This window comes from Budorcas taxicolor, chromosome 1 (assembly GCF_023091745.1).
Source record: "Budorcas taxicolor isolate Tak-1 chromosome 1, Takin1.1, whole genome shotgun sequence".
Classification (NCBI taxonomy): Eukaryota; Metazoa; Chordata; class Mammalia; order Artiodactyla; family Bovidae; genus Budorcas; species Budorcas taxicolor.
Genome location: NC_068910.1, coordinates 52,775,428 through 52,796,448, shown reverse-complemented (window position 1 = coordinate 52,796,448; position 21,021 = coordinate 52,775,428). Strand labels below are relative to the sequence as shown.

At 35.3% G+C, this 21,021-nt stretch overlaps 1 protein-coding gene across 3 annotated transcripts in view; it reads right to left on the bottom strand.

Moving 5' to 3' along the window:
• The window catches only part of CLASP2 (cytoplasmic linker associated protein 2), a 183,254-nt gene that overhangs the window by 46,087 nt on the left and 116,146 nt on the right, over window positions 1-21,021 (bottom strand). Inside the window, exons 19-29 of one of the 3 annotated variants that reach the window (XM_052637064.1) lie at window positions 19,957-19,980; window positions 17,849-17,866; window positions 15,660-15,761; window positions 15,479-15,505; window positions 12,735-12,761; window positions 9,759-9,929; window positions 9,210-9,317; window positions 5,551-5,613; window positions 4,451-4,557; window positions 2,768-2,791; window positions 1,201-1,445 (exon numbers count right to left, since the gene is read on the bottom strand). In XM_052637064.1, the coding sequence (XP_052493024.1) occupies window positions 1,201-1,445; window positions 2,768-2,791; window positions 4,451-4,557; window positions 5,551-5,613; window positions 9,210-9,317; window positions 9,759-9,929; window positions 12,735-12,761; window positions 15,479-15,505; window positions 15,660-15,761; window positions 17,849-17,866; window positions 19,957-19,980 (916 nt within the window). The remainder of the gene's footprint in view (window positions 1-1,200; window positions 1,446-2,767; window positions 2,792-4,450; window positions 4,558-5,550; window positions 5,614-9,209; window positions 9,318-9,758; window positions 9,930-12,734; window positions 12,762-15,478; window positions 15,506-15,659; window positions 15,762-17,848; window positions 17,867-19,956; window positions 19,981-21,021) is intronic. The other 2 variants (XM_052637082.1, XM_052637074.1) reach the window with 2 other exon arrangements.

Genomic DNA, 21,021 nt, shown 5'->3' with positions numbered 1-21,021 from the left:
AGACAAACACTTATTGTAAATTATATAGTTCTAACACCTCCGAAAATCAAACCCTAATTTCAGGTATTAAGGCAGGAAGTAGCCCTCTATTTTCCACCATACTGAAACTTACAAATTTTCTGAAACTAGGTTCTTAAAGGGATAGACTATAGAGATTTAAAACACTACACAGATAAAAACGATACAGACTTTAGAGGGGGAAAGCAAGCAAGAGCCAGTAGGACAGGAAACCGAATCAAACCCAACTAAAAATCAATATAAACTTAAAAAAAATTTTATTTTATCTATTGGTGACATCTCATGACATGTGGGATATTAGTTCCTTAACTAGGGATCAAACCTGTGCCCCCTGTAGAGGAAGCATGGAATCTTAACCACTGGACCACCAGGGAAGTCCCTAAACTTCTGTTCTTAGAGAAATTCACTCCAAATCCATTTCATATTATACCAGGATTCAAATACCACATGAACACCAGGAATATACTTTCATTTTCAAGAAAACATAAATATTCTTTCATCTCACTAAAAAACTTATCAGGAATGAAGTTTAATAAATGAGTCAACTTTAATATTATGCATACTTTATTATTTATTTTCATTTAATAACATTTTTATTTAATAACTACTTATGAATAAAAAGTTTCGTTTAATAATGTTTCTTTAAATAGAGCAAGATAATTATAATTTAAAAATATAACAGTATGGATGGTCCTAAAGGGTTAGGGCTTGGGATAATATTCTGATGCCACTTTTTGAATTCAGGACACATATGAGCCCATACTAATATCTTTAAAGTGTTATGAAAAAGTCAAGTCAAAAAGTGCTAACCAGGGCCTTCCTGGGTGGCTCAGTGGTAAAGAATCTGCCTGTTAATGTAGGAGAGACGGTCCCCAGTCCAGGAAGATCCCACACGCCATGGAGCAACTAAACCCCTACACCACAACTACTGAGCCTGTGTTCCAGAGCCTGCAAAGCACAACTCCTGAGCCCAGGACCCACAGCCGCTGAAGCTGTGGGAGTGCCCTAGAGCCCAAGCTCTGCAGCAAGAGAAGCCCGTGCAGTGAGAAGCCTGTGCGCTGGAACCAGAGCAGCCACGCTAGCTGTAACTAGAGCAAAGCCGTGCAGCAGTGAAGACCCAGCACCGTGCCCCCCCAAAAAGCGCAACAGACAGGATAATCATCGGAAGACACTATAACTCACCTTAGTGTTCTCTGATTTTTCAGTAAGTTCTGCAGACCCAGCAGGCCTTCTTTCCTTTCTGACCAGTTGGAGCTAGCGCATCTGTTGAGGACTTCCGCCACGTCTTCTGTCTGCCTCATGTATGTAGGAATACTACCATTCCGAGAGCTGTAGGAGCGTTCTGAGCAAGCACTGGATGCATCGCTGTTTGCATCATCGTCTGAATGCATCCCATATGATTCGTATCTTCTTCGCGCAGGTTTTTTCTGTTATACATAAAGACTCTCATTAGTGGTAGCTAAAATAACATGCCGGTATTTCACGATTTCTACTGACCAGAAAAGGACTGGCCTTTGTTTAAAAATCAGTGTGAAGCATGCTGCTAATCATTGTAATAATAAAATGTCGAATTTTAGTTTTTTTCAGAAAACATGTTTTAGGAGTTAGTAGGAGATGGAATATTCTTTAACTATGGGGAGTGGTAGAAGCAGAATAAGACTACTATATGGAAGTCAGATACGTAAAGCGGGGAGTGCTAAAAACATGAGGTTCTTCCTTTTCTTTTTTCTTTTTGTGGAAAACCAAGAACTACTACTAGAGTGTAAACGAACAGGCTCTGTACTAGAACTCTGAGCTGTTACGAAGAAATTATAACCTTTTCAAAGGATGAGAATGGATCAGAAAAACCTGTTTCCTGTGTAAAGTTCTACTTTTTCTGTCTCTCTACCTCCCTTTTCCTCTATTCTTCTTTCATTCCCATTATCACTTCTCTGCCACTCTTCCTTCACTTGTACCCATCTCTAATGTTTCTTTGAGAAGAAAATCACAAAGAATGATGACAGCCCGTTTAGCTTACACTTACTTTTAGGAAGCAAGCTCCTAAAGGTTCTGCATGCTTTCCCTAATGTGTCTAAACTATCTATTTCAATATATATAAGAAAGTATTACTTTGATTTCTTCACATCTGAAGTTATTATTTAATAAATAAAACTGCTAATTTTTCCTTGAATATTAAAAGTGAAATGAGACAGAATAGATTATTTGAGATTTCCCTGAAAGAATCAGAAATAAATCTTTAAGTAATCTGATATGTGAATTCAGGCTGGTGAGAGATGAAGATGTTTCTATGAAACACTGAAGAACAATAATTTTACATAGCTACAGGTGACTTAAATTGATCAAGTTTAAAATCTAAAATAAATATAACCTGAACTTAAAAATAGTTTTTCAATGACTTTCCATTACTAAATTGATTTGATTTGGAGGCACCAACTTAATTTAGAATGGCAAAAACATGATACTTTTTGTATTAGGCTCCTAGTTTTGTTATAGACATAGTGTCAATGACATCATCGCATTTGTGCAAAGCAGTCAGGCTAAAAGGATGAGAACCCCCACAGGACACTATTTAAACACTATCTCCCTACTGATAATCATATAATCGTATGTACAGAAAAGTGATGTAGGTCTAAGGATTTTATTACTTCCACTTGAATTTTTTATGGAAGACTATCATCTGGTAAACTGATGAAGGCAAGAAAAGAACGTTACGGCACCATAAGACGTCAGAAAATAGCAATGTCTATACCTTAGTCCGCATGTCTCCTAAGAGCTGAGAGCAGTAGATTTTTAAAGAGAAAAATTGAAAATAATGAAGAACATTTTGCTAAACAGCACAGTGAAGCAGGCATAAACAATGCCCATAATCAGAACCATTAAGCTTTTAAATATTTAGATACATAAGAACTGCTTATTAGCAGGCTATATCTTTAATTTTGTCAATATCCTTTAGTCCAAAGAAAAATATGTAAGTTACAGAAATAGTCACATAACCAATTTCCCCAAAGAAATTCAAGTCTTCTTCCTATTTGGATCCTTTTGTCATTCCTAAAGTTAATTTTATTTCTATGATTTTCCCTAGGTCCAACCAGGCTTAGTAGTTGGACAGTCCTTTCCTAAAAATTGATAGTTACAATTGGAATATCTATGCTATGCAAATAACAGAAGTAAACACAATCAAATTATTGGGATTCAGTTTTTAGCACTGATGGCTAAATATTCCTCATATAAACCAAATACATCTTATTATAAATAATAGGATCAAGATTATTCAAGAGTAATCCAATCAATTCATAAAATTTGTATGAACAGAATTTAACTAGTAAATCCTTCACATAGAGGAAACTAGAAAATGTGATTGGAGAAATACACTGATCAGGAAGAATAAATTTAAAACATATGACTAATTTAATACCATCAGAACAAGATGTGATTAATATATCCCAAGCTCAAGAGAATAAAGTTCTTATTTAGTAAGTATTTTTATGAAAAAAATCAGGTGGCTGAGGTAAAGAGAAAAATTCAGCACAGAGCAGAACCTCACATGTGATTACATTAATATGCTATAGCTATGACCAATGAATATTTTTAAAAACTTGCTTTTCAAATATATGTGACAAATAGCATATTGGTAATGGTTAAGAGGTGGCATGCAGGTTTAAAAGGCACAATGTACTTTGTTATTTTAAAACAAACATGACACCTTTGTTAAGTTCTGTGTAAGAAAATGAGTAGATGCTTCTCAAAAATAGGATTAATGTCATAATTTGAGAGAACTGTCATACTGAAATGACAAGGGAAAAAGGCAAAAGCCAATCGTGATCACTGTCTCAAATACTTCCTTCATAATTTTATGGGAGGAAAGACTACAGAGACATCTGTACAGCACTCTTCTGACAAAACCGTCACGGATCTGTAGACGACATTTTCAAGCCTCACTGTTTAATGTTTCAGGTTTAAAGAGCTAGAAAGATATCTTAAATATAATTTGTTTTGAAATTGTACTTTCTCTCAGCTCAGAAAATACAAAGAAGTAAAAGACTATACAAACTTTTACTCCAAACTAAAACAACCCCTAAATACTCAAGGTTGAGCTAGCTTTGAAATTATATACTTGCAGTGTACATATTTATATACTCATCTATCTGCCTTTATTCTCAGCGTACTACAGTGCATAAAAACACTGTATTAACAATATCAGTATTTATATTCCTGACATTCCATCATGGGCCTTGGCTTAAAAAATCTGACCAATTAATAAAGATCAACAATAAATTATACTGTTTTGCTTTTTCTGCTGCCACATTTGGTCTTCCTAGATTTGATCCAAGGGAATCTCCCATCTCCTTCCCCACACTTGTGGACTGGCTCACTCATGCATCAGTTTCCTTCACTGGAACGTCTACAGTGATAAGGAAGTGGACAAGAGTACCAGGGCGTCGGCCACCGCCTCCTCCACGTCGGAACCTGTGTTCAGGACTCGCATGGCGCTGACGGAGGACGACAGTCGGCTGGACTGGCTGATTCCATACCCCGGACCTAATTCATCAGAAGAAGGAAAACAGCTTTGAGAGAGCCATAAATGTAACATGGGCAGGCTGGAAAGTTTGAGATCCTTGAGAAGGGGGAAAGAAAAAAAAAAAAAAAAAACCAATGGGGCAAAGCATTTTAAAAGCAATATTGTATTCTCTGGGTACATTTAGTTTTGGTCAAATAAAACGGTAAAAGCAATTAAAATCACTGACAATGTGTGGCAAGTGAATTTAAGGAATAGTCGCTATGATACATTTATCACCAGAAGATAGAAGAAAGTATGGCTGGTCAACTAAGGGCTTGGAAGTTGGTAGCCCTGTAATTAATCCAGTTCTATCAGTCGGGCAAATTTCATCCATGTGGGTGAGCCACAGGGTGGCCCGGAACAAAGATCAATCCTCAAACCAGTAATGATTAGGGAGCTCAATGAAGCCATGCCAAGAATTTACAAGGAAAAACTCCTCCAATGATTCTTTCTTCTCCTTCAAGATAGGCTGATTCATTCTATAACTAAAAGACACATCATTTGCTATTTGTCAAGCACCTACTATTGCCTGACACTCTGAGGTATGTATAGACAAACCACAGTTGGGTTCTTCTCCTCAACTACTTTCTATAATTTATCATCATTTACAATTAAAACACTTCATCCACCATTTTGGTTTTTTTTTTTAACATATATACAAAAGATGAAGTACATAACAGAGAACATAAAACAATTCTATTCTATTTTAAAATGACATAACTTAGGTTATACAAAAGAAAAATGTCCATCTCCAGGGAGAAAAATGCTCAAGTAAGATTGCTGAAAGGAAAAAAGTTACTTGAGGGAAAATTAATAACAACAACAACAAAAAAAAAACCACACAAATGACTTATTCTTCAACAAATCAAATAAAAACAAATCAATTTTAAAACATGATTACTCAATGGGAACTGAAAAGGACAAAAAACTGAGATGAATGCACAGATGATAGTGAAAATGTACTCATCCTTCACCTGAGACCCCATACACATCGGGGGCGTAGAGGGCACCAGTAGATCTGGAATGGTGTCTGGAGGCTGGAATAACAGGACCATACAAACCTCATCTATTACCACAGAAACAAGGAATAGTGGCAGCACGACAGTCAGGCAAGGAGAGTCAGTTAACAATGGTATTATACTGCTAAATACTTAGGATCAGAACAGTGCCTTAGATAAGGGCAACTGAACGCTGCAATATCATCCTTGACACACAACAGATCTTACAGCTAAGGGGACAGACGTAAGCCCACAGGAGACAAAGAAGCAAGTATTCAAATGGAAGGAAATGTCAAAAGTACAAGCATGAAACAGAAAAATGAACACTGTAATTTAAAAAAAAACCACTATGGTAAATAGTAACCAATAATAATCTTATTTCCTCTAATCCTGAACTCAGGGAGGTAGTTGTTACTATTCAATTTGACAAAGCACAGAGAAAGGTTCATTAATTTGATTAAGGCCACACTCAGTAATCATAGTCTTTCAGGGTCTTTGCTCTTGAACAGTACACATACCATCCTCACATTGTTCAAAAGATAACATACCTCATTTATATTAGCATAAACATTTTTTACAATGGTTTATACAACCTAAGTTCGGAATTCAGTAGATTTAAATATCAAAGCACATTTGAACACCAAAAAGGGAATATTACTAATTTGATTTAAAAAATCTAGAAATATGTGACTTTTCCCTATATTTATGACATCTCTCTAAATCTAAATTTAGTATATTTAAAAATTTTAGATCTTAAAATCCTTTTTTTATCATGTTATAAAGTCAGTATTATTCTTAAATACACAAATAAGGGAGGAAAATTTCATTTTATTATTTAATGAAACATATTACCCTTATTTTAAAAGTTTCTCTGCCGCAGATATATTAGAACAATTGAAGTACTTTTACTATATGAATTACTCTTTTGTCACAGAATGAATAAGAAAATGATCAAAAAGATGTAAAGACAGGATTAAAGACAGAATGTTGCCTAAAATGTTTAATCAGACCCTGAAAGGTGATCGGTATCATTAGTAAAACATACTAATATATAGCTGGTTTTAATTTTACCCAACAGAATAATTAATAAAATGATAAGGAAGAGTTGAACCAATATGGAAATGGTTTAATATACAAAAAAACTTTTGAAATCAACAGTTATCTGTGGCTGAAGATAACACTCATATGCTTGTAATAATGTAGCCTTTTTTTTCAATCTTAGTTCCAGATACAGATGGAAACTAAGAGAGCAAGTTCCAGAGTTCATCTTTGCCTAGCTCTGATTTATTTCTGGTGTATCAGGGCCCTGATGCTGGCTTTGTGCTACAACTGAATAAATGGCAAACTATGGGATTCATGTGTTGAATGGCCATATTCAAGTCAGAGGTGACAGAAGGTTTCACCAAATAAAGGAAGACAGCAAAATCCAGGCAAAATGTACCAGAAAATCCTGATCTCTGGGAATGCTATTTTTATCCCTGTTTAACAAATAGGGCTAATCCCCTATCTTTGCTATGCAACATCTATATGTAAGCAAAAGGCTACAAAATTTAATTTTCCTAAAACTGTATGATAAAAAGGTTTAACCACCTCTAAACCAAATAGGATGTTTTATCACAACTGAGAAAACTGCCTCCTTTAATAACAAAATTTAAATGATCTCAATTGCCAAATGGAGACTGAGATAAATCTAGAAGATTAATGACTAAGAATATCTTCCCTCCTGGCTCAGCCTGTAAAGTATCTGCTTGCAATGAGGGAGACCTGGGATCAATCCCTGGGTTGGGGGGATCCCCTGGAGAAGGAATGGCAACCCACTCCAGGATTTTTGCCTGAAGAATCCCACGGACAGAGGAGCCTGGTGGACTACAGTCCACGGGGGACACATTAACACTTTCACTTTCTCTTTAAAAATAGGCATATTAACATGTTTATAAATAGAAGTTGGTTATAAATTTCCTATAATCTCTATTATACAGTTTTTAAATGGTCTAGAAACATATTTTGTTTCTTCTTGCTATCTCATGCTTTCTACTAATTCTACATTATACAAGGTATTATACCATTAAAAAAAATCAAAGATCCTTGCCACTAATATACAACACAACTAACTGTAGGTGAGCAAGCACTGTTCAGGGGCAAGAAGTGGAAGAGCGGTGGTGGCAGAGACGACAATCCTGAGAACCACACGCTCACTGTGTGCAAGTACTGCTTGGAGGGATCCTTTCCGTGGAATCTCTGCTTTAAAGTGTCTTCAGATTAACGCTAAGAACTACGTGCTGCTATTATCCTCATTTTACAGATAAGGAAGCCCTGGTACACAACAGCTACAGAGCTGGGATATCAACCAGACCATCCGACCCTAGAACAGACACTCTTAAATGACCACAAGCCCACTTCACCTCTGAAGGTGATGTGCTTATGTTACGCAAATATAGGATTTATTTCATTTTTAAACAGATATGCATGAGGATTAACCAATACATATGTACAGGTATGTGTGTCTGCACGTATACACACATATACACGGACACTCTACAACCTACTGTATTATCATACATGAACTAAACCTATCTCTGGCAAAGTACAGAAGGAAACTCTTTGGCACCTGGAATTGGAACACAAACAAGGGTTGAGGACACCCCTGTCTGTGTTCCTAGCTCAAAGGGTCGGTAGAGAATAGTTTAGTAGTGATACAGTTGAGCCAAATGGCCCAAAAGAAACTTAATTTCTCAGAAGTTCTATACCAAAAGGTCTACTGAAGGAAGTAATACTTCCAACAGCTAACGAGTGGAACCACGTTCTATTTAAGTGTCACAAAATCTGAAGTGCAACTCTCTTAAGTGTTACAATAACCTATACTCTATGGAATTAAAAGAAAAAAACATGAAATGACTTTAGGTAAGTGCCTAAAAATAAAGTACTAGTTAAAATGCTGAGGACCACACAGAAATTCTGAAGATTTTCAACATAAAAAAATTCTGCCTCTCCAATTACTCTAAAATACTAAAGGTTTTAAAAGATCATTTAACATTTTATAATTGAGGTAAATGGAGTATTACAGTCAAGGTTACAGTACAATCTCTATAACAAAGAACAGACAGGCTGCACAGCAATGACATGATAAAAGCTAATGCATGGGAAATGCTATTAAACTGTAAAGTATATAAAAATATTAATCCCTTCCATTTTAATAAGTAGTTCAGGTTATTTTACAGCCTTCTTTCCAGCAATCCTAAATATGTAAGGTGAAGAGTGAATATTTCTGCTGAAAAGCATAAACATCTCTATTCTTATCAAACTAAATAGTCCACATTTCACTTAAGAGTAATTACTTAAATATTATCTTTAAATTTTATAGGGATATTCATTAAGAAAAAATCTTGAATTCAATATTATGTAATCTAAATCTATATGATATGTACTTGACTATGAAGGCAATTTGTTTATCTAATGTCTAATTTCCTTATTTAAGACAAGTAAATGTTAAAGGAACTTCCCAAACATGTAACTTCCCTCTGACTGTCCTTAAAAAGACAGAAAAAGAGGCAAAGATACAGTTGATAAAGCTAAATCCAGGGTCTTTTGAGGTTATCAGATGGTGCAAACACAACAGGGAAGCCGAGACAACTCACCAAGGGGCTGGAAAGAGCGCACAGGACTCGTATCCCTGCTGCTCTCCCGGCTGGCTTCCCGGCTGCACCCTTGACTCACGCTTGGCCGAGGAATCCGACTGCTTCGGGCTGGTATGAAGCAACGGCAGCACAGAAGTGGAGTAAACAGGAGAAGGGTTTGTATTTTTGATATTTTGGTTTTATTCTTTTCTTTCTTATAAAGCTAATAAATAACAAGTTCTGCTAAGTAAGGATGAAAAGAAATGATTCTTGATGAAGCATTACCAGGAATACCATTAAAAATTCTTCCTTACACTCTTCTAGTCTGTATGTGATTAGAAGAGCAAACTGTATTTTAGTAAAATTAAACAGCTGCAAAGAAAAAAACAGATTTAAAATAGAAGTAATATATCCAAGATAAAATATATAATTTCATTTTTAAACATATATTTCAATTCTCCTTGAAGTTGTTTTCCTCAAACTTAGAAGTACCTAAATGAGGTCTTCAATGCTACCAAGGCCTAAAGTACAAAAGAAACACAAGGTCCCAAGTTTGACACAGGATCTTACCCACTGAAAGCCGAGATGGACTGGCCTCTCTGCTACAGCCCTGGCTTCGGGGTATCTTGCTTCTCTTCTGTGTGGAGGCTGAATTAACCAGGACTCTCTGAACACCAGAGCTCACAGTGGAGAGGGCTGTTGTAGTCAGAACTCTTCCTGGAGACCCAGACCGGCTGCCAGCTGAACACCAAACACACGTATGTCAGCCTGTGAACTCCAAGAGATCTTTGTCGAAAGGATAAAAATTCAAGAAGTACATCTGAGAAACCTGTGATACAATGGCAAGTTCTAAGTTCCAAGGAAATAGATTGAGGAAGCTTTATATATAAACTGAAAACCTGGAATAAAAATAAAAAGATATACTATATATATATATATATATATATATATACACACACACACACACACACATATATATATGTATACACACATACTAGGATTGAATGGTAAATCAAGTAAATATATTTTCAGTTTTGGGGACTATAAGACGTTATGTTTAATAAGGAAAACACTACTATGATTTTCGGAACATAAATAGTAGAAAAGGTTTCCAAAGAAATAACTTATCTAACAATACATTTCATGTAAATATGGTTTCATTTAACTATATGTTAAAAAGCTATCATTAAAGCTATACATTTATAAGGAAACAATAATTCTATTATTGATAACATTCTTCTTAAGAATGTAATAATGAAAATTTGCCTTTCAAACTGTTAAAACAGTTTGCCTGTTGAGATGCCTTGAAATGGGCATAACAAAGTTGTCTATCTTGCTACTTACATATATTTTAAAATTTTTACAAGATTAAATTTTATTTATTTTGGCAACACAGAGTGGCATATAGGATCTTCATTCTCCAACCAGGGATCAAACCCGTGCCCCCCACAGCGGAAGTGTGGAGTCTTAGCCATTAGAAAGCCAGGAAAGGCCCAAGATTAAATTTTAAATGTTTACAAAGTTGGGCCAGCTAAAAAAGAAACAGGTTTTGTTATTTGCCTCCAAATAAAAAAAGGGTCTTGGGTGGCCAAAGTCTGGCATGTAGATGTTTTGGTGGAACAAAGATTTGTGGGCAAATAAATGTCAAAGAAAATAGATTCTTTCAAAACTAGTAATTTCCAGTCTTGGAAGAGAGAAGATGTGGTCAGGTAGAGAGAGGGAATTGGACAAAATCTCAGAGAAGGGGCAAGAATTTAAAAAAAAGAAACATGCGTTTAAACTAGAATTGTATAGTTTTTAAAGGGGTAAGCTCCTTGTCAATCAGAGCATTTTGTGTTTGCACTGAAAAGGAAAATAAACTAGGTAAGTCCAAGGTATAATTTAACTCTAGATTCTGGATAGTAGCATTATAAAAGTTAAACCTGAACTTAAATAAAACTCCATGAAAGCAAAGTTTCTTCTTTGTTGGGCACTTCTCCACAGTCACTGCTCACCTTGTATCATTTTACCCAGTCATGCCTCACTTCCACAGAGCAAAGATTAAAGACTTAAAGTCAATGGGGAGAAGCAGGGAACATCACTGCGGAAGGAGTGCTGAGTTCAAGGGAGGGAGTGGTGACTTTTTAGTTCAAACCAGCCCCGTATTGAGGTAACACTGGCCACATTTTTGGATTTTTTTTTAAATGAAAGCTCTGACATTTTCTTATTTTTATCATGTTGTATAGACCAACTTGTACATGAATAGAGGCAGACTGGATATGACCCACAGGTTGCTGATCTGTGACCCTTGTTACTGTTTTCTTGGCACGGTGTTCCTGAATACAATTTAAACTCATGCTTAATTCCTAAACTTTACCAGTATACAATATGAAACTCATCTTCTGCTGTTTATAGCAATACTGTAAAACAAAGCAATGTTTATGATGAAATTGACAGTTTATTATTTGTGTAGAAAGAATTCTAAATTATTGCAGGGAAATTATACAAGTGTACTTTAAAATGATGGTTCATTTGAATTGTTCCATGACATTTCAGGAGAAGAATGTTTAGATGAGGTTTCTTTCAGTCATAACCTTAGGGATACTCACAAGGCACCTATTTTCTCCATGCAGCATCTAAACTAAACATACACACCAAAAACACCCAGACACCCAACATGCCACAAACTCACAATGCAAGGTAAGCTGATGGAATATTTTATGGGAATGTGACAATATAAAAATATAAATAACGAACTGACCACATACAACATGTTATTCTGTTAAAACCAATGTAAGTTTAGGAGGTGAAGGTGTTGGTAGGAAACTGGAGAATTCCTTGAGATGTGGATCTATTCAGCAGAGAAGAAACATGCAGTATAGAAGCAAGAGTAACCACTCCATCTATTCTAGATTGGCTGAATTTATCAAAACTATGTGAGCTCCCTCTCTATATATTTGAATTCATTCATGCCCTGTGCTAGGAAATACAGCTGGCAGTATTAATTATTTCGTGCTCTTCTCTACTACCTGCCATGAACAGCATAATAATCCAGTGCCTATAACCCATTTGCAGTCATTCATACTTAGAAGAAGAAAATATCATGGCTCTTTCCCCAGCAAAAGAACTAGCAAGGTTAATCATTTCTTTGAGGAAAATCACAGTTGATAAAAAAAAGTGTAGGATGCACCTAGCAACATTGTGCTCCTAGAAAATAATTTGCAAAATTTGAAATTGGATAACTAATTTCTCTTGTGCTGCCTAAAGTTTCCAAATCACTGTTTTGTACTTTTTATGAGCTATTTTCAAGGCATTACTAAAGCTCCCCTGCTTTGGGATTTTTATACTTTGTGGGCTCAACATGGATAATTTAAAAAAATACCAGGGTTTTAGTAACAAATAAGGACAGGTCACAGGAAAATCAAAATTGGGAAATTTTACCCCAATAATGGCTACAAAATGATAGAATATTAAATGTTAAGAATTTCTGCTGAATAGAACCCATTCTTGATAATGAAAATAGATGATCCAACAACTGATGCACAAATAAAATCTATAGATTCTTACCACCAATGGTATTAGCAGATTGTGATCCTGAACAAGTGTAAAGGCAGAATTAGGGTAAGGGTTATAATCCATGAAGAGGGAAGGAGCAGATTTAAAATGCATGGCAGATGGAAATAAGAAAGCTTTAGTCAGTTTTGAAAATTAAAAATCCTAAAGCAAAAAAAGCAAACTTTAACAAAAGCAGAACACTGAGTAGTTTTCACAGCTGGTAACTGAGATCAGACACCAATGGACAAAGCAGATGAAATGAAGGTGTAAAGTGCAGATTTTTCAGCTTTTCTTCTGATAGGCTATAATCTAAATAATTAAATGTTTAAACTTTTATTATTTAAACATTTAAAAACTACAGGTGAGGAAGAATTACAGCATCTTCTAGCTGAAGAAAAATTACATGAAAAAGCTACAGATTTTATCTTTCTTAAGACACTGAGGGGAAAAAACTGAACAGAAGCAGGGTGGGTGGAGAGACAAAATTTCTCACAGGCTGTACAATCATTTGTACATAATCAGTCACTACCGACAAGAAAAGACACAATCTTTAAGTAAATAATTAAGTCTGGAAGTCTCTCCATTGGGTCTGCTTTCAATTTATTTTTGGTTAGCCATTAGAACATACCTGCTTTGACTCAAGAATTTTTTTTCCCTAAATGGTGATATAAAATATGGAAAGACCATGCAAACCCTAGTGAATTACTTCACAACACAGTAATATTTCTGTGTAAATGTGTGTAAAGAGACTTGCATCAAATTATATAAAGCTGCAATATCTTTCTTCAAAAGAATCTGAAAGGAAACAAACAGTCATTCAAATAAATATATAAGCAAGCAAATAAAAACCTCACCAGTATGATTTAAAACCTAAGTGATTTTACTGTGGGAAAGTTATCTGATCTTAGAATCTTACTGGGTCTAAAAGCCTATTATTATGCTCTCACACTCTAGGAGACGACTTGAAGTACTGTGCATAGGGTTTCAATGTCAAAAACCAAATATAAAAAAAATTACTGTATATTCTCGATATGATCAGTAGTTATAATACACTTAAAATGGAGGTCCTTAAGGAATATATTAAAAAATCGTACACAAAGCACTTTGAATCTCTGCCATGAGTTCAGTCTTAGTGTTACTTTAGAAGAAAACTCTGTAAAATATCTCACATGAAACTGAGTTTTATCCTTAAGATACTAGATACAGTCTCGGGTTGCTATCTTTACTTTTCCTTATGCTTTAAATTTCCTTCACCATTATTTTTGTTTCCTGAAGGCCATAAGACTAACAAGGTATAGAAAAGTGCACAACAGGAGTATAAAATTCAGTTGACATTACATTAAGAAAAACAAAGAGATCACTTTTATCAGCTAAAATATAGAGCATGTACTTTGTGCTCAGGCAAATACACTAATTTCACCCTCACAACAATCCTGTAAGATTATCCTATTCATTTTACTGGTTATATTCGAAGTACACAGAAATGTAACAACTTTAAACAACCTGGAATAGCCATGACCAACTCTGGGAAGTACGGCTCCAGATACCATGATCTAAATCAACAGTTCTCAGACCTGACTGTAACAGAAGTCACTTAATGATCTTGTTAAAGACTGAATTCAGTACACCTGTGGTGAATTTCTCAGGCGTGCATTTCCCAGGTGATGCTGATGCTGGTTTGGGCATCATATTTGGAATAGCAAGGCTCTAAACTTCTGTGTTATACTGCTAAAGATTAAGTTACTTTAAACAATTACTCTATTTTTCCTATTTGTAAATAATCCTCAATTTGCAGACCAATTTTACTGGAGCATTTCTGCTTTTTTTTAGGACTCTTGTTGAGTGATCCAATCTTTACCCTGCCTGGATTTTTTTACTTTGGAAAGAGGAGAATCTGCTAGGCTGGACTTGTCTAATCATCCTCTGGCACCCTCTAAGCCCAGCTCCTTTCCCTAATTCTAAGATTCAAGAATCAGGTTGAAAAACAGACGAACTGGGCATCTACATCTTGAAATATTATCTAAAGAACAGTAGAAGATAGCTACATTTCTTTCTTTCCAAAATGACCAAGTAATGATATAAAGAAGAACCCCAGAATTACCTCCCTAGAAAAAATCCCTGTTCTAAGAGGTATGTACTAAGGAAAATTTCTTGATAAAGAAGGAAAGAGATCTCTTTTAAATTAATTATGCCATAAGTGAATATATTACTATTCTGGAACATAGAGGAATGGATCATTCATTTTACCTAGAATTCAAAATTGTGCTTTTTAATAATTGCGCTTATGAGAAACTCAGCTTCCAATGAAATTGCAAAAATATAAATCTTAAATTTAACAAGGAATATTAACAAAACTGGTCATTTCAATTTGTTTCCTCTTTATAAATCAGTATATACCTGCCAAAAATGCTGACTGTATTCTAATGGATTTTAGGGAAAGTACAAAGATACTACATATCTGTCCTTGAATAATTAGCTAGATGCAACCAGATTTGATGCTAACATACAGCAATTATTTTGCCCCTAAAAAGCACAATTTTCCACATTTACAGTTTCTGGGTAGACTGTGAAAACCTTAATGCTAAAAGATTTGTGTTATCTCCATGCAAAAGTCTGTATAACAGATGAAGTTTCTCTTTCTAAGTGGCAGGTATCAGTGATGCAGCCCTAATAACACACCAAGGACAAGACAACACCCACTCCAAAAGTTCGAAAACATGCACAACAACTGACCCAAAACATTGAAAAAAAAATACCTTCATTTTTGTCAGGTGATGATGAACCTAAAGTACAGAACAAGAACTCAGTATGTGGCTTGTCTTTTTGGGAATTAGTTTTGTCTTTTTCCACTGGTCAATCTCCTAATACAGTAACATACAAAGAACACGCTTATCCTAACATAGTAGAAACATGAGAGAACTAATAGGTAATACATACGCTGTGACTGAGACACCATCTTTGTTCGACTTCTTCCTCTGGAATCTGTCTTGGCATTTCCCATACTAGCAAGTGGTGCTGAAAGCTTTGCTCTCACCCGGCCTAAAGAATAAAATCATTTATATAATTACAGACATTTTTCTATAATATTTAGTAATGAGGGAAAAAAAAAATCTCACTATAATTTTCTAATTGGGTGTGCTTCTCAAGTATCGTTAAATTCTGTAACACTGTAAACTTCACTCTAAAGATTAGCATTTTCCCTTGAAATTTTAAAAATATATACTGTTTTTTTATGTGTTGCACCATAAACTAACTTTCCTTTAAGGGTAAGAGTAAAGTCAAGCTAAAAGATCTCCATTCTCAGTTTGATATTATTAGTCCAGTAGAGTTATAATTAAGATAATTACCACAGGCATAAATTTATTCAGTTTCTATGAAATTTAATTTATTCTCAAATTCAGCCTGTAGTTTAAAATACAAGCTTAAGCTTAGAAACAACAGCCCGGTCTTTTGGACTGAAAACGTACTTCCGAAGGGATTTGCAGAAGATACAATACTAGCTAAAATATCTCTTTATATGCTTTGCTAAACATCAGAGTACTACAGATATACATGGACATGTTTACTATTCTCTTCCCCAAACAGCCAACTTCCATTTATAAAATTATTTGAGGAAACACCAATCACAGAGGAGTCGGCACTTTTCTCTACACATTTCCTTCTCTGCCTCCAATCAGTATTCCTTCCTTCTCTATTACTGTTTCATCCCCCTCCATGAAACCAAGGTGCAAAAATGTTTCTAGAGCTCTTGAACCAAAGGAGAGAATGCTTACTTATCAAAGTGCTTAAGTAAACTGTCATCAGAAAAAACAAAAATATATTACTAGTAGGTACTTTGGTGTTCTCGAGCAACAGCCTCAATCACTATCACATTGGAACCCATACCAACATGATCATGGAGAAGAGCTCAGAATCCTTTTCACTTAAAAGGCACAACTTGGAGGGCAATCATGATCTATGATCTAGCTTGATACGGCAATATTAATTAAGAAAACATATCTAAAGGTAAGGAAAATTTCAAAATTATGAAATGAGTGAGGGAAGAGAAGAGAATAACTAAGAACAAGGGATAAAATGAAGCAAAATGAGAAGTACAGGTGGTAGATCCTCTCATTCTATCAGCTTCTTCAAGGCCCCAAAAAGCTCATGATTCAGGACTTTCACCCTTTTACAGAGTCTGCTTAGAATAGGACATGATGTTCTCCTGACTAAGAAGTAAAATAGAAAGAAAATTATTATTTTTGAAATGCAAAATTTATCCATTATAATGAAGAAGTTAGGATAAATTATTTTGATATTACCATCTAAATTATAGTGACACAGTGCCAGAAACCATTTTTATAAAGTATTCTAAAACTTAAAATATGAAAATATTTCAAATATGTCAGAGTAAACATGAGACCATCAAAATGTCAAGTCTACTTGGTTATATTACAAGAAAATGCCACTCGTAAAATGTGGGAAAAAATTGTGGTTCATATCAGAGGCTTAATTAATAAGATAGCCTTTAAGTAGGAGAAATAAAAACACTGAAGTTTTTCCTTTCTCCAAATTGAAAAGTAAGAAATATTTTTAAAAAGGTAAATTGGTTCAGCAAAATAAAGTATTGTATCTAGCAAGGTTTTTGTACTTCCAAATTCAAACCATATGCAATTCCCCAGGCACTGATTCAAAATCAAAGATACATTTAAAAGCTGACAAAATAAATGCATTTAAATGGGATGATATTTAAACTCCAGTGATAAAGCAACGGTGCGTGCACTCACAAAGTATAAATGAACTGGCAAAAATTAAAAAACAAAAACACATAAGAAAGGCATTAATGTCACTACAGAAAAAAATGAAACTATGTAACTTTATACTAGGTATTATTAAACATGTGAAGCAATTATGTTTTTTCCAGCATGAGATAATGCAAGATACACAGCAAAACTCCAGGATGAAGGATTAAAAAAAAAAATCTACATGAATAACACAACCAAACACAAAATGTAGAAGCTAGCACAGCTGGCAAATTATAGATCTGCAAAGAAAGTAGCCTATTTTAGTTTTTAATATTTAATTCCTACTAATGAAAATATTAATGTAGAGGTATTTGTGTTACTAACAAAATGTTTAATTCTTACCATCTTCAGATGCTGTTCCTAAATAAGAGAAATAAAACAATAACGTTTCAACAAAGTCTGCCAACGTTGATATTAAGACTTTCCTTGTGCCTCCCACCCAAGACGAAAACAAACGGGCAAAAGAAAAAAATATCTTCTAGTTTGATAGCCTTAAATTAGCTTTTAAAAGGTTTTGAGATAAAACAAAATTTGAGGTAACCTACAAAACAGTTAAAACTAGACAACTGAAAATAGCAAAATTCTGAAATAAACCAGTTTGTCTACTGTATTTCATAATGAAAATTTTAAATGAAGAAAGGTAACAAAACTAATTGCTCAAGAATGATACAACTCTGTCACTGCTCCCTTCGAAACAAATGTTTTAATATATCTTTCCGATGTAAGAATACTTTCTGAGTATTTTCAAAAGGGAGCCCAAGAAAGAACTAGAAAACTAACTGACAAACATGGGATCACAGCCAGGACCCAGGCCGTGTTGTTTTCATCAAAGCGTTACCTATGAATCTATCAGCTATTTATTCAAGCTTTTTTGTATTCCTTGATTCATGGGGTCGCAAAGAGTCAGACACGACTGAGCGACTGAACTGAACTGAAGATGTTGTAAAAGCTAGCAAAAAAAATTATCAAGTAAAGAGAATTTCCTGGCAGTCCACTGGTTAGGACTCCACATTTTTACTGCTAAGGTCTGGGGTTCAATCCCTGGTTGGGGAACTGAGATGCCACAAGTTGCACAGCATGGTCAAAAAAAAATCAAGGATGAATATCAGAACTCATTACTATTATAGAGCAATAGCAGGTATTTCTCTCTCTGTGTGTATATAGATTAAAAAAAAAACACAGGACTAAACATCAATTAGAGTATCACATTATATAACACAGGTGATTTCTCAAATAGGCTGATGTTTCTGACCCAAACAAGAAAAATTTTGATCTGGAAAGTGAGAGTAATTTGTTTTTTTAAGGATCCAGACTCTCAGTGACAGAAGTGATACCACACGGTCTGAAATATAGAAACTATCTCATGGTGGGTTTTCATTCATTTAATAATTCCTTAAATTTATGAAATACATTAAACATAAAGAGATACACAGAGACCAATTATAAATAACACTCATGTACCCAAGCCAAGATTAAATAAATCATCAGAGTGGAAGATAAACCAGTTTCAGAGTTTATGTAATAATTGACAGAAAAACACAGTTTTCCATTTTTCCTAGATCTCACACTGTGACTTACAGATTCATGATCTTCTTACAAGTTCTTACAAAACAGCTCAAGTTCCTAGATAACACTGGTAGTATCTGATGACATGAAGGAACAGTATGGATAACAGAGTCTAGTACTAGACAAAAATATCATACAGATAAAAATTATCATACTGGATCAAGCAACTGAAGATAAACTAAATAATGAAATTTAAAAGGTACAGCTCAAAATAAGTTCAATTTTGATAAAATGTTCATCTGAAACACACTCTTAAAAAGACAGCATCTGTACCTAGCACTTCATTTTCATAAACGACCAACGTTATTGTTGTTTAATCACTAAGTTGTATCTGACTTTTTTCTGACCCGGAGAATTTCCCAGGCAAGAATACTGGAACGGGTTGTCATTCCCTTCTCCAGTGGATCTTCCCGACCCAAGGATGGAACCTGAGTCTCACGTGTCTCCTGCATTGGCAACAGATTCTTTACCACTGAGCCACCAGAGGGGACATATGAATCCGTAAAACATGTCATCTGTCTCTCTCTATAGCAGAGTTAGTAAACTAAAGAACCGAATTATGTGACTTATGAGGTTCCTTTCTCTTGAATCTGGTATTGCTGAGAAAGACTTGAGAAATCGAGAATATTCTAAGGGCTCAGGTTGAAAAAAGTTAAGAAAATTGATTGAACTTAAACAAACAGTAATCTAGTATTTGAATAAACTGAGAAACCCAAAATGGATATGTCTAGCCCCAAATTCAATCAGAGAATTATGGAGCCATTTTCACATTAAGACTGCTGCTAAATAAGCAGTCTATTTTCAGAAATTAAGAGAACAAAGATATTACACAGAATCCGAGAACCATAAAATTTTTTAGTAGAATTAGAAAAGGAAGTTCTTACCATCCATCTTGTCAGAAGTATCCTCTATGATGAAAGAGCAAGCAAAGAACAGAGGAAAACTTGGTATATTAGAAAAAGATTTTATAACCCCTGGAAAACATTATTTTTAAGAAGACAGAATTCATAGCACAAATATGAAGCTTTTTTTCAATTAAAACATACTAGATTAAATAAGATGAATTTCCTTTGTGAGACAAAGATATCAACTGAATTGATAATAAGTCTAATTTTTCTTTGCCTAGAGAAGTTAGAGAAGCCCATGTTCCAACCTTGGGCGCCTCCACCATCAGACGAACCTCCTGCTTGGGTCTGCGGAGCTTCTCATAATCTGAGTCACTTCGCCTTGCTTGCTTTCTTCCTCTATAGGCTAGAGCACACCCCCAAATTCCACTCTAAATTTAGCTCTTTCGTCATTATCTTCCCTCTACTGCCTTGCTGCTTCCTCACCCCATCCTTTCCTAGTACTTTCGGTCCTGTAAGCCCTGAAGCATGGACAAATCAAACAACTCTAATTTTCTACCCCGCTACACGGAGGTGCCCCAACAGAGACAATTATAAAACCACAAAGTCATGCATAAAGGCACTGCTAGAAACTAGGGTAATCATCAGGCTTGGCCTTGAGTGATTGTGCAGAAAATTATTAACATACCAGGCCTGATACTCTTAAGAAGAGCCTAATTACACGGCTGGCCCTTAGCTGGCCACTGGTAAATTAGTTCTGGATCCTGACTGTTTCAGTGTTGGGGACAAGGTATCGAACTCCCGCTAAAGGAACTTGCCTGAACTGTTTTTGCAGATAATGTGATTTATGAGGAATACCTGCTCTCTTTTTGGGAGAACAGATGTTGGTAATTGTGGCTGGGTATATGGCAGTGCCTACCTAACCACCCCCACTTTACCCTCACCCTGGGCTGAGTCTTAAGTGAGTCTCTCTGGGCAGAAACATTACGCAAATGTGCTACAGTCACTGCCGGAGGAAGGAGCATGTTTCATACAGCCCATCATTTTGCCTCTGGGAGGGATAACTGAAAGCCTGTGCCTCGATGCCTCCACAACATCCAATGG